Raw genomic sequence first — 12,359 nt, 5'->3', positions numbered from 1 at the left:
GGTGACCACCCAGGACCTCCTCTGGCTGCATCTCTCCTCACACCATCTTCTTCTATTGTCCCTGCACTTCAATGATTAATAGTGACTTCTTGCTCTTGTTAATTTATAGGCCACATCTCCATGTAGCTTTTAAGGCCCTCTAACACCATCTTATTTTTGAAATTCTGTCTCTGTGAAATTCACTTTCCCAAAGAGTCCTAGAGTGGTTTGTATTTCCCTGGAAGGGTCCTGAATTGTAACAGCATTGTAAATAGCCAGCTGCTAACATAAAAAAGACAACAGGAAATACTTTTGCTGGGCTTCTTTACACCTAAAACCATCCCATATTTTCTATCCTTGACCACTTTCCCATAAAGTATAGAGCTCTGTATGATCTTAACTAGTCCTGTGACCCAAACATACAGAAGCATGAGAGCTTAGGAAAATGCATCGGACACTCATGGACCTGAATCAGTCACCCTGCCTTCTTCTAAGTGGCTACTAAGTACCTTGTACCTTTGAGGCATTGGAACCCACACCACATGAAGAACAGACCACACTTGGATCTCACTGCCAGCATTTCCCAGGCAACAGACAAATATAACACAGCTGACGCCTTGCTTCATAGTCTCTGGCTTTTCATATAATGACATGGAAAGCATTCCCCAGGCCTTGCATATCTGCCCAGGCAGAAATCCCAGGAGCTTCTCCCAATGTCTCGGCTTAGGAGGAAGGGAATCTGCTCCTTAGAGTTGCCTGAGTCCTCTGCCTGGAGTGCTTGGGGTGGCCAAGGGCACAGAACTGAATAAAATATTCCAAGTTGAAGGCCAACGGGCCAAAGAAAATAGGAAACAGACAACAAAGGGCCAGACGCAGGACGTGTACTCAGTGTAAGCTAAATCCTTTGGAATTCAGTCCTGTGTCTTGCTCAGAGCAGAGGGCAAAGTGAGCAAGAGGAAACTGGTACTAAACTCAAGGCTGATTGCTGAGTTGACGGAAGGGAGGACAGGCACACCCTTTGGCGTTGAGAAAACACAACCAAAATGAGGACAACCATAGGCTACAGGACTACCACTGGGTGGAGAGGTGCCAGTACATTGGTTTTCTGTTCTTTTGTCCTACTTAAGGACAGGTAACTTGGCCTCAGTTTTTATAACCCTCTTTCAGGGATAGTATTAGGGTCAGCCCTATTGGTTCTTGTGAAGACTGAAAATGAGCTTACAGATGCAAACCACCTGGCGTTTATGACCTAGAGAAATAGCTTATTTGAATACCTGATGTACTGCCAGCCACATTTTCCTTATCAAAGCCTACAGTGGAACTTGACATGTCAATCATTCACCCACTACTTCAACCATCATTTAAAAATATTTTATGATGGATATGAATTACACAGAATAATTTTATTTCAGAGGCATTGTCTCATATAGCCCAGACTGTCTCAAACTCGCCTTGTCACTGAGGTTGGTCTTGAACTTATGATCTTTCTATCTGTAACCCAAGTGTTAGGATTACAGGCACATAGGGGACTAGATACTTTTCCAAGACATGGTTTCTCTGTGTAACATTCCTGGCTGTCCGTGAACTCACTTTGTAGACCTGGTTGTCCTTGAACTCACAGAGATCTGCCTTTGCCTCCCAAGGGCTGGGATTAAAAGTGTGTGCCACTACCACCCAGCAGGGACTAGATTTTTAAAAACCAGTTTTACAGAATTTAAAAGTGGGAGGATTAGAGTTGAAGCCTCAGCCTAAGGAATTTTGACTATCCATCCTCCAGAGATCTTGCTTGCTTAGTACACATATTTACATGCCGATCTAAACATACCTTCACTTAGGTGCCGTCCCGTATATACTGGGCCGCCTATTCATGGTGAGGCTTTCATTTGGTCTGATTCAAGAGAGCTCAATAAAGTATGATGCCAAAGTCAAAAGCCTTTAGTTTGGGGGCACAATGGAAATGCGAATAAACAATATGATGCATCAGAGATAGCAAAGGCCATGAGGAAGCCACAAGGGCAGAAAGTTCATCCATTCATCTGTTAGTTGATGCAACAAACATTTTTTAAATTTACATATCGTGTGGAAGACAACAAGAAAGTGTTGGAATGGAACCACAGATAAGATGGGTCGCCCTTGATCTCTTGGACCCATTGTGGCTCTGCTTGTTACAATTCTGAAGGACTGAGTTGGGAGTTTAAACATGAGGGATAGCTAGGCATGTTGATGCATGCACACCTTTAATACCAGCACTTGGAAGTCGAGACATGTAGAACTCTGTGAGTTTAAGGCCAGTCTGGTCTACATAGTGAATTTCATGTCAGCCAGTTCTATGTAGCGAGAAACTGTCTCAACAAAGGGAGAAACAGCGGTAGAGGCAAACAGGGAGGGGCAAGAGGGATTCAGGAGGGAATATTTTCTGTACTAAGGAATCTCAGCATCTCCTAGAATGGGGCACTAGCACCTAATTTGGGTGGCCCCATCGCATTATCAAGTGGCCTGACCTTGGGTCCTTGCAAAAATCTCTTTTGTGGACTGTGACTGTGTTTATTTCTGTAAAAAATTTCTTAATACCCAGCTCTGGGGGACTTAATCACCTGATGAGCAGCTGCAGAATCGTGTTTTAGGACACTTGATTCTCTTGCCTTTTAACAAGGTCTACAAGGCATACAAAGGCATCTCCAGGTCTCACCACATCTGTTTCAATCTTCATTAATTTTTACATGTGGGGGGAGAGAATGAGAGAGAGAGAGAGAGAGAGAGAGAGAAAATGAATGAGACCTACAGTCAAGCTCAGGTGTGATTATGGGAATCATATATGTACACAGACAAATATTAACATATTAGCCTGTACTATGAGTATGGAATATAGAATAACTTCAAGGACAATAAAACCTAAATTTCCCTACCAGTATGGATTTGTATCTTTGCAGTCTTCATCTTTTCTGAGACATTTCAAGGGATTGAATATTTTTGCGAGGTCTTCTCTCAGTTGCTATTATTTGCATTGCAGAGAGCACCAAATTATACCTACTTTTCTCTATAGATTTAAAAAAAAATCAAAGCAACCAGATTGGTTACTTTTAACACCACTTGCCTTTTCCTTTCTTATAAATAACTCAGGAAATTGGGGAGCTGTTCCTGAGGGTACTTTCCTGGAGGCCCCTTCAAGCTAATGTGTGTCTTCTGCTGTGAGCGAGTTCAGATGATCTGGTAGCATAAGGTCACAAGAGGTCGCTGAGTCACAGTAGAGAATAATGAGGAGCAGACCTAGCCTTAGTCATCAGAGGGTTTTATTATGTTCTAATTCCTTCACACTCAGAGGCTCCCTGCAGGGAAAGTCGTGTGATTTCTGACAGAAGAACAGGGATTGTCACCAAATACCAAGATACATTTTAGGACAAAAGCATTGACAAGTGGGGACCCCGATCAGATAAAAAGGACTAACTCTAGTTAGCTTCTAATGGCTATGCAGTAGATAGTCTACAGCGGTTTGGATCTGCAGTGTCTCCAGAGACTCACGGTTTCTGTGCTCCGATGCTGCTTGCAGTGCAGTTTTGAAGACAGTAGAGACTTTAGGAGTTGGGTAGAGCTTCGGAGGTTATGTTTACCCCTGGTTCTGTCCACTCCACTTCACTTCCTGATTCACCACAGTGTGAGCAGGCCCTGCTATATACCACTGCCGCCATGAATTCTGCCATACCTTTCCACTGCGAAAGACCCAAATGTAAGGCACTACCTGCTCTATGCACTATGGTGCGGTTCATGAGCTGGGCAAGGGGCTGTAGATTGAAATACACATAGACAGAGACAGAGACATGGGTCATCCTTGAATTCCCCAAGAATGTCAAGAATGCCAGCTTTATTGTGTTCCAGGGAAGCTTATGTAGAGCCTTCCCTGACCAATGGCCACGCCCTAGTTCTCGGGATCCTTCAGCTGCAAGCCACCAGAAACCACACCCCTGCTAGCAGGGTCTCGTGCTCAGAGCAGCTGCAAGCACAGGAAAACAAGCTGCTTACAGGAAATCAAGGGTCTGGGGGTCCAGGGTCCCCAGCACCCAAACTCCCAAAACTGTGAGCCTCAACAAACCGTTCCTCCTTGAATGTGCTTCCGTCAGTATTTTGGTCACTGTGACACAAAAGTAACCAAGCACACTTGTGTAGGGTGGCTTTCGTCTGGCAGCTTGGTTGGCAGCTGAGCACGAAACGAAGGCTTCTGGAGTTATTTACATGCCGTTAAAGCTCAGAGAGGACAGGTTTACCTCAGAGAAATCTTTACCTCCCTGTGGGCTTCCGAACGGATAGTCAGATCTCAACGGGATGCATACAGAGAGGGTGTGGAGCCTTTGCCGGGGTTGGTGATAGAAGCCCTGACCTTTGTCGGGTTCACTTAGCACTACCAAGGCCGTGTGCAGCAGGCATGGGTGTTGGGAAATGCTGTTGTAGTTGGCTCATTGGTCAACGACTGCCCAGAAAGAAGAGATTTATATTTCAGAGGTGCCATGGTATTTTGACCCCAGGAGAGAATTACTAGGATTGCAGGATCTATCCGAGCTGCATAGTCATTCATTAATATTTGCATTATTTAAAGACTGTGCATCTCTACCTACCTCCATCCTTCCTCATTATTTCCAGAACAAACACTGTACCTTTTCCTTTTAAAACTTGGAAGCTAGAATGTTAAAACATTATTCTCAGCTGTCAGAGTTCTTGATTATTATGATTTCAAATTTGTCTACAGTTGAATATGTATTGTATTTATGTTAAGGAAAAAGTTACTGTATTTTGAACTTGAGAATCCTTTATAGTACTTCTACCTATCAAGTTTGCCACTCTAATCTATAGACATTTTCTTCCAGTCTCAGTCAGTTCGACGTAATTTCTCAGTAAACTTTGTTAAAGAGAGATGCTATTTTCCCCTCCAATCTTTCAAAGCATTGTTATAGCTGAGACACTCAGTCCTCTTATTCTAATGTAATGCTCACCTATCTTGGTTTGAGGCAGGGACACCTAAAGGTGTTGTCACACATCCGGTGGTCACGTAAGATATGATTGGATAATGATGTGTCAGCGTCTGCGTCTCCTTGTTGTTTTTTGACCTGTGTAAATGTGTCCTTTGTTAAGAATACTGAAAACTGAGCCAGGTGTTGTGGTATACATCTTGTACCCCAGCACTCAGGAGGTAGAAGCAAACTGTCTCTATGAGTTCAAGGCCAGCCTGGTCTACAGGGTGAGTTCCAGGCCAGTCAGGGCTAGATAGTCAGAACATGTTTTAAAAAGAAACCTGTAAATTGTTTGGAATAAGAGGTCTACCCAGTGGAAAAGAAGCCCAAATTGATTTAGATTTTTTTTTTTATGGGACTGAATCAGCCAAATCAAACCCAGGCTTCACCAAAGCTTCCAACTTCTTAATGGAAAGTCATGGTCTTCAGAAGTTTGTTGTTTAATTATAACTCATGCCTTCTGCAGATGTATTATGAGGTGGACCAAAAGGAAAATATTAGACATGTCCACTCGTGGTTTCTATGGTGCTGCTTGTGAATTGCCAGTTAGGTTCACCGAGTGGTCTGTCATGTGCAGTGACAGGTCGGTGCCTGGCCAGCTGAGCCACTTCAGTAGGCAGGAGGAAGAGCAGAAGAGCACATACAGATCACAGGGCTGGTCTTCTGGAATGCAATTTTGTATAATCTTACCATGTCAGAATCTAACCTAAAATCCTATGATACCTGTAACCCTAAACCAACTTCATCTTTCTCACTGGAAAAGAACTATTGTAATGTCTGAAAATGGTACTTCCAAGATTTGATTCTGAAGAGAATTTCTGTCACCCTCCCTTCTTAAAAACAGGTCTAACCGGTCTCAAAGGAGAGAAAGGCAATCCAGGCATTGGAACTCAGGGCCCCAGAGGTCCCCCTGGACCAGCAGGTAAATCTTTCTACCTAACAGAAATGATAAGATAGAAATCTTTATGATCACTTCATAGGTGAAGAAAATAACTGTATTCTACCCTTGTGTCAACGGGAATAACTGCATTTCTCATTTATTTTATTGAAAGGCCAATGCGCTGGTTACAATCCACCCCTGATGTCAGCCTAAAACGCTACAGTACATGTGGGTTCATTTTGATCGGATGAGTTAGACGAGGCTACAGTAACATATGACTCCCAAGGGCTTGGTGATACAACGAAGCTTTACCTCACATATGCACACTTTCCGGTGTTTGCGGTAAAGACTCTGCCATGTTAGACCTCGTGAGTTCTACACCCTCCAAGAAAAAAAAATGAAGAAGGCCCACCAGTCTCAATTTCCTAAATATGGTGATGTCTAATATCCAGTCCCACTCCTCTGATGGGAACTAGTCACACAGCCTCGGCTGAACTGTAAGGGAAGCGTGAAATCTAGAGAAACACAAGGGAATTTGGAGAACATTGTTAGTTCCTGCTGTGGTTGTCCTGCCAAATGAGCTTTGTGGAAGTTCTGAGTTTTGAGTACAATATCATGTTTTTCAAATTATCTCCAGATGAGCTGAGTTGTCACCGGAAACATGAGCTTGTGTCCTGTTGTATTTACAACCCTTATTGGCCTTATGGAATCAAATGTGTACAGATTTTTCTTTTCGGTGTAACGGTAGTTTTAGACCACGTCTTTAAGGGATAGCCCAAAATCAATAGGTCCGTCTTGATGATAGGCTCTTTTACTTCCTGTGTGAGGAACTGACATCATGTTTGACGTCGTGTCTTTGGTGGTCTGTGAGAACTGATGGAAGGAAACTGAATGCCCTTGTAGGTTCACATTATTCAAGCAGCAAGTGGTACTTGTGTCTGTATCTCATTTTCATGTTAGTTGAGTGGGATTGTGATTTTTATAGCTTTAATATTTCACACATACACTTAATTGATTATGATCAAATCCGTCTCCTTTCCCTCTCAGATCCCCACCCTACCTACCCCCTACACATCACTTTTCCCTTCTAACTTCATGTACTCTTAAAAAAGAAACCCACCGAGTTCCCTGAGTGCTTCAGAAGCAATGTGTACGGAAGCTGGAACATCCACGAGAGTGTGGGTGGCCTCTCAGGGGCCACTTCCCTGAAGAAAGCTGACTTCTCTCACAGCAACCATCGATTCCCAATCGCTCCTCAGCTAGGGCTGGGACTTCCGGAGCCCTTTCCTCTCCCTGTGTAGATGAATGGTTTTATTTCTAGTTGAAAATGTCTTTTAAGAGGAAAGCCAGGCCTCCATTCAATAGGCATGCAAACCAAAAAACCAAACCCAACAAATTTCTTGAATTCAAAAAAAATTTTTTTAATCACCCCTTATTTCTATTCAAAGTTTTTAATTCATGTAAGATGGCCCAAAGCAATTTAGACTAACGCACTGGGTCCAATTTTAAACTACTTTCCATTTGTCTTTTCCAGGATAATGTTTTTAGACCTAGACTAATTTAATTAGCTGAAAACATAGGCCGGTACTAATTTACACACCAATTTTAGCTTTATGAGGTTATGGTTTGAACATGTTCATGTGCTTGTACATATATGGGTAGGCCTACGCATTGGATTCATGAGGAACTGTTTTGGAAAACAAGAGCGCCATTGAGAATGGCCTCCTCCTCCTTTCCCTTCAATGTTCAAGAGGACATGGAGAAGAATACGCTTTGCTCTCTGATGCTGGAGTTGATTACAAGTACTGTCTCTGAGGAGCACACGTGATTATGGCATGATCCTTTGCTCAGGGACTCTACTTTAGGAAAAAAATCACACAATGAGTAGAATGGATGAATCTCCTAATTGCTACATCTTTTAAAGTCAGCTTACCTCATGGTGGTCTCCAAAGTCACTCTATTGTAGTAAATGACGGGCTTTTCATTGTTGGTCGCTTCACAGGACCCTCAGGGGAAAGTCGTCCTGGCAGTCCTGGGCCACCTGGCTCTCCTGGACCAAGGGGTCCCCCAGGCCACCTGGGAGTACCTGGACCACAGGGTCCATCTGGCCAGCCTGGATATTGTGACCCATCGTCATGTTCTGCCTACGGTGTTGGAGGTAAATACCAGCCGCTTGCGGGCTGTGCGGTTATACAGTGGTTCTTACTAACCTGTGGAGGGAGGGCTTGAAATTCAATGGTTAGCAGAGGACAGCAGAGCCTGGATGCCTCAGCCCCTGTGTAGAGTGCGATTTACTATCCACTCTACTTAAATCCCCCAGGGGAAGATTCGAATAACCACCACATCCAAGTTTCCTTTGCTTCTCAATATCGATCCCTGGGCAGGGGATGTAGCAGAGTGGTTGAATATTTGCCCAATGGTAATCCACATAGACTTGGCCTCCTACTGGGTCATTTGTCACGTACGGTTGAACATTTTAGTGTTTCCATGCTGTTCCTGTCATGGTGTGGCCATGACATCCTGTGAAATTTCACTCTTAGTTTTAGACTGTCCCCATAATGAGCAAGGCTCCCCACAATCCTTTCAAAGGACGTCCTGCCCACCACATGACCGGGGAGATCTGAAGAATAAAAATAGACATGTCTTTGCTTCATCACTAGGGGCTAGACTGAGAATCCAACAGAAGACACCTCCCCCAAACAGCAGCAGTCTTCCAGCTAGGGCCTTGCTGAATCACGGAGAGAGAGGTTCATAGACAGCTTTAGGCCAGTGCCCAGCGTCGTCAGTGCATGGAAATTCTTCTGCTTTAAGAGAAATTTAACCTTAGTTGCCTGAGAAATTGGTCACAGTTTTGTTGATGTATTTTTCTCTGTTCATCTTTTCCCTCCTTGCCTTCTCAAATCTGTCCCCCGTTCCTTCAGATCTCATCCCATACAATGATTACCAGCACTGAAGGGCTAATCTGGCACTTCGGTTGCATTGACCTGGGCATTTAGATATGGACACAGAACCGGTTCACCGCCACTGCTAAGCTCCTGCCCGTAACCATGGTCACCCCTCTCTTGCCTCCACTGCTTCCCCACCTCACCATGTTCAGGTCCCCTGCCTATCATGCTCCAAACATGATTAGTGATAACATCAAAACATAACAAAGAAATATAGGTCAGCTGTAATAGAAACTGACATCCATCCCACATCATTCTGAATAGAGTTCTCTGACTGTGTGTCAAGACTTCATCCCAACCTCCTCTATTCTGAGGCTCTGTAACAGTAACTTAACTGTATGTCCCTCTTGCCTACCCCACCAAGATGATGAGCACCTGATCTCCGGGCTCTCTGTTTCACCTCCTTCTCTTGATCACCCTCTTCCCCCTCTCTCCCGGTGATGGGCTTGTAACACAAGATTGGGTTCTTAATTTTATATTCTCTTTTATGATTCGACTTCATTGCAGGGTTTCTTTTGTAAATAAAATGTACAATATTTAAACAACTGGCCACGCTTCTAGTTTTCTAACATTTTTTTTCTAGTTTGTCTTTTCTTTTGCTCCTTGTACTAACTATGAAGCCTCTGGGGCAGTGGCATGGGGGCATGGCAGTGAGTGTTTTCTCCTCACGCAGGGCACCTCTGTGGTTTACCAACCAAATCTGTGTTGCTCTAAGGACTCAGATAGGGGAAACTATCCATTTCTGGTTCCTGGGTCCCATCAGGCCCCCCCCACCCCCACTTTTCCTCCTTAGTGTCCCATCCGGATCAGCCTGAGTTCACCCCGGTCCAGGACGAGCAGGAGGCCATGGATCTGTGGAGCTCGAGCATCTGACGGCCTCAGGAGATGTCTGAGGAGCAGTGGCAGGCCCTCTTCCGGAGCTTTAACTTACAAGATGTTGTCACATGGATGTATGCTACTTTGCAGGGGGAGGCAGGGCTCGTGTCATCAGCTGATATTTCCTCTATGGGTAACGTTAATTGTTGCTTTAAAAAATTGTGTTTTGAAACCATTCCCTTTTTGTGACACAGTTGCAGTCTTGTCCCTTTGCTGTTTTAATTGCATGCCAGTTAATTTGATGGTCTTCCAAAGAAGAGTGTGAGAGAGGAATCAGAAAGGATAAATTGAACCCTGGGATCTCTTCTGTATTAAATCATTTCAATTTATAAAATAAATAAGAGAGGTGTGGTTATATTGCAGGGAATTAGGGCCCCCGTTGCAGAAGAGTGTATTTGGAGGTCCGTGGATTGCGCCACTTACCTGTACCCACGGCAACGACCTTGCTGATGATTAAAAATACCGCCATCATTGAGGAAACTACCTCGTTTTTGTTGAAATTGATCTGTCCAATTCTGAGATCACTCAGTAACTGGTTTCACGGGTATTCAGAAATCAGAACTAGAATATTGTCTTTCTGGATTTGATAATTAAAGAAACAGATTCTGTTTTCTAGCAGTTTTTGATTCATGTAAAATAATCACTTCCTCCCACCTCCAATGCAAAAGAGACCCCCCTTTTTTTTAAATGAATAATTGCCAGCAGTGTGTTTCAGAGCTTGCCTCCCCTTGACTACAGGGATTACTTTGTAAATGCAAATATGTTTTTGAAGACTTGTTTTTATTCTTTTTTTATAAGCAAATAAAAAAATCTTAAAACAATATGTGTGGATTCTTTTCAGTGTATTTCTGAATGTCACCGTCAACTTTTGTGGTCCTAGTTGCGTGTCCACCTGAAGAGAAACAGCCGTGGCCCTGTAGGTAACATTCCAACTCCCACTCCTTCATCCCTTCCTTCACCTTCAGTGGAGGAAAAATCTTACCCAAACCAATGGACGCAGAGCCTGGCATCATTTTAACATCACTTATAATTTACCAGGCAGTGGAAGCAGCAGAAATATATTAATTCTGCATGATAACACAGCGGTTGACCAAAGAACTCCTCTGTCTCTTAGTTTGAGGAATTTCCTAAAAAAATCTCTAGAGCAGTGGCACTTTAGCTTCCGAATGCTCTGATCCTTAACACAGTTCCTCATGTTGTGTTGACCCCCACCATAAAACTATTTTCATTGTTACTTCGTAACTGTAATTTTTGCTACTGTTATGAATTGTAATGTAAACATTCACATTTCCTGATGGCCTTAGGTGACCCCTCTGAAAGGTGTATTTGACTCCCCTATCCCCCCCAAAAGGGGGCTGTGACCCACTGGTTGAGAACATCTGCTCTAGATGGTAACGAGGAAATTAAATTGAATCCCACACACTCTAGCCCTTAAACTAGAACTTCTCTGACTTTCTTCTGAAGGAAAATCAAAGTATTAAAAAATAATTTGATTTCTGTCTTAGTGAGGGTTTCTGTTGCTGTGAAGGGACACCATGACCACAACAACTCTTACAAACGAAAATATTTAACTGGGTGGCTTACGGTTTCAGAGGTTTAGTCCATTATCGTCATAGCGGGACATGGCAACAAGCAGGCAGACACGGGGTGGAAAAGTTGAAACTAGAGAAGAAGCTACATTTTGATTCTGAAGGCAACAGGAAGTGATCTGAGATGCTGGGTATGGCCTAAGCATATATGAGATCTCAAAGCTCACCTCCACAGTGACACACTTCTTCCAACAAGGTCACACAGAGTCCAAAAAGGCCACACTCTACACCTCCTAATAGTGTCACTCCCTTTGGGGAGCATTTTCTTTCAAACCACCTCAAATTCTATTATTTCTGGTTGAAATCAGGAAAGAAAACCGTATCTTTCTGTAAGCCCCCATTCCCCAGTTGCTTGACCCCACTAACAACCATTTAAGAAAGTTGGATGATTTCATGTCAGCCATGTTGGATGTTCTGTCTGGATCAGGAAAAGACTCATGAGGAGCAGAGTGTTTGTTGGGTTACATTTTCTCACCCTCTGTCCTCCTCAGCATCCCATTACTTCCTTGGGTTCCTGTTACTAGAAAGAAGGCATCTTCTGGATAACAAAGGAGCCAACCAGCAGCTTTATGTGTGTGTCTTTGTGGACCCAGGCAAAGAGCATTATGGTGCAGAGGAAGAAGTCAGTGAGCGAGTAACCCATATCCATTGTTAAGTCCTGGCTGAAATCTACTGCAGAAAAATAGGCCCAGAGCGGAAGAGGAATGCTTGGTAGCACACAGCAAATCCACAGAGTCAGCTAACACATTGTTTCGTAACAGCTCTCTTTCGGGGTCCTCAGTCTGGGACATTTAATGGTGACTATCGAGATGAATACTCTGTGTGTTTTAGATGAGCTAGGTGAGAACAAATGGTCAACTATGTCACTGTAAGGACTCAGTTTTTATGGATGATGTCATCATGAGAGGCTCTAATTCATTCACGCCATTCTCGGGTTGCACAAAAATACCCTGGCTTTGATTTTGTTTGGTGACCTGAATACATTTGTGTAAGCAACAGCAAAATCTCATTTGTTTAGTATGTGTCATTGCTTGGAGCCAGTATATCAGCTTTTTATTGAGTGAAATGTTCAGAAGAGATGGTGTAACTA

The 12,359-nt window shown here is 43.5% G+C and overlaps 1 protein-coding gene across 1 annotated transcript in view; it reads left to right on the top strand.

The window, feature by feature from the left end:
- Positions 1-10,491, top strand: part of Col14a1 (collagen type XIV alpha 1 chain) — a 181,500-nt gene extending 171,009 nt beyond the window's left edge. Inside the window, exons 46-48 of the mRNA XM_041672101.1 lie at positions 5,824-5,901; positions 7,862-8,017; positions 9,598-10,491. Coding sequence (XP_041528035.1) covers positions 5,824-5,901; positions 7,862-8,017; positions 9,598-9,677 — 314 coding nt within the window. The 3' untranslated portion in view covers positions 9,678-10,491. The remainder of the gene's footprint in view (positions 1-5,823; positions 5,902-7,861; positions 8,018-9,597) is intronic.
- Positions 10,492-12,359: the final 1,868 nt, after the last annotated feature.

Source organism: Microtus oregoni, unplaced genomic scaffold, assembly GCF_018167655.1.
Source record: "Microtus oregoni isolate MIOR12 unplaced genomic scaffold, Mior012 000022F_ref0000154, whole genome shotgun sequence".
Classification (NCBI taxonomy): domain Eukaryota; kingdom Metazoa; phylum Chordata; class Mammalia; order Rodentia; family Cricetidae; genus Microtus; species Microtus oregoni.
Note: the sequence above shows the minus strand (reverse complement) of the source record. Positions and strands in the feature narration are given on the sequence as shown.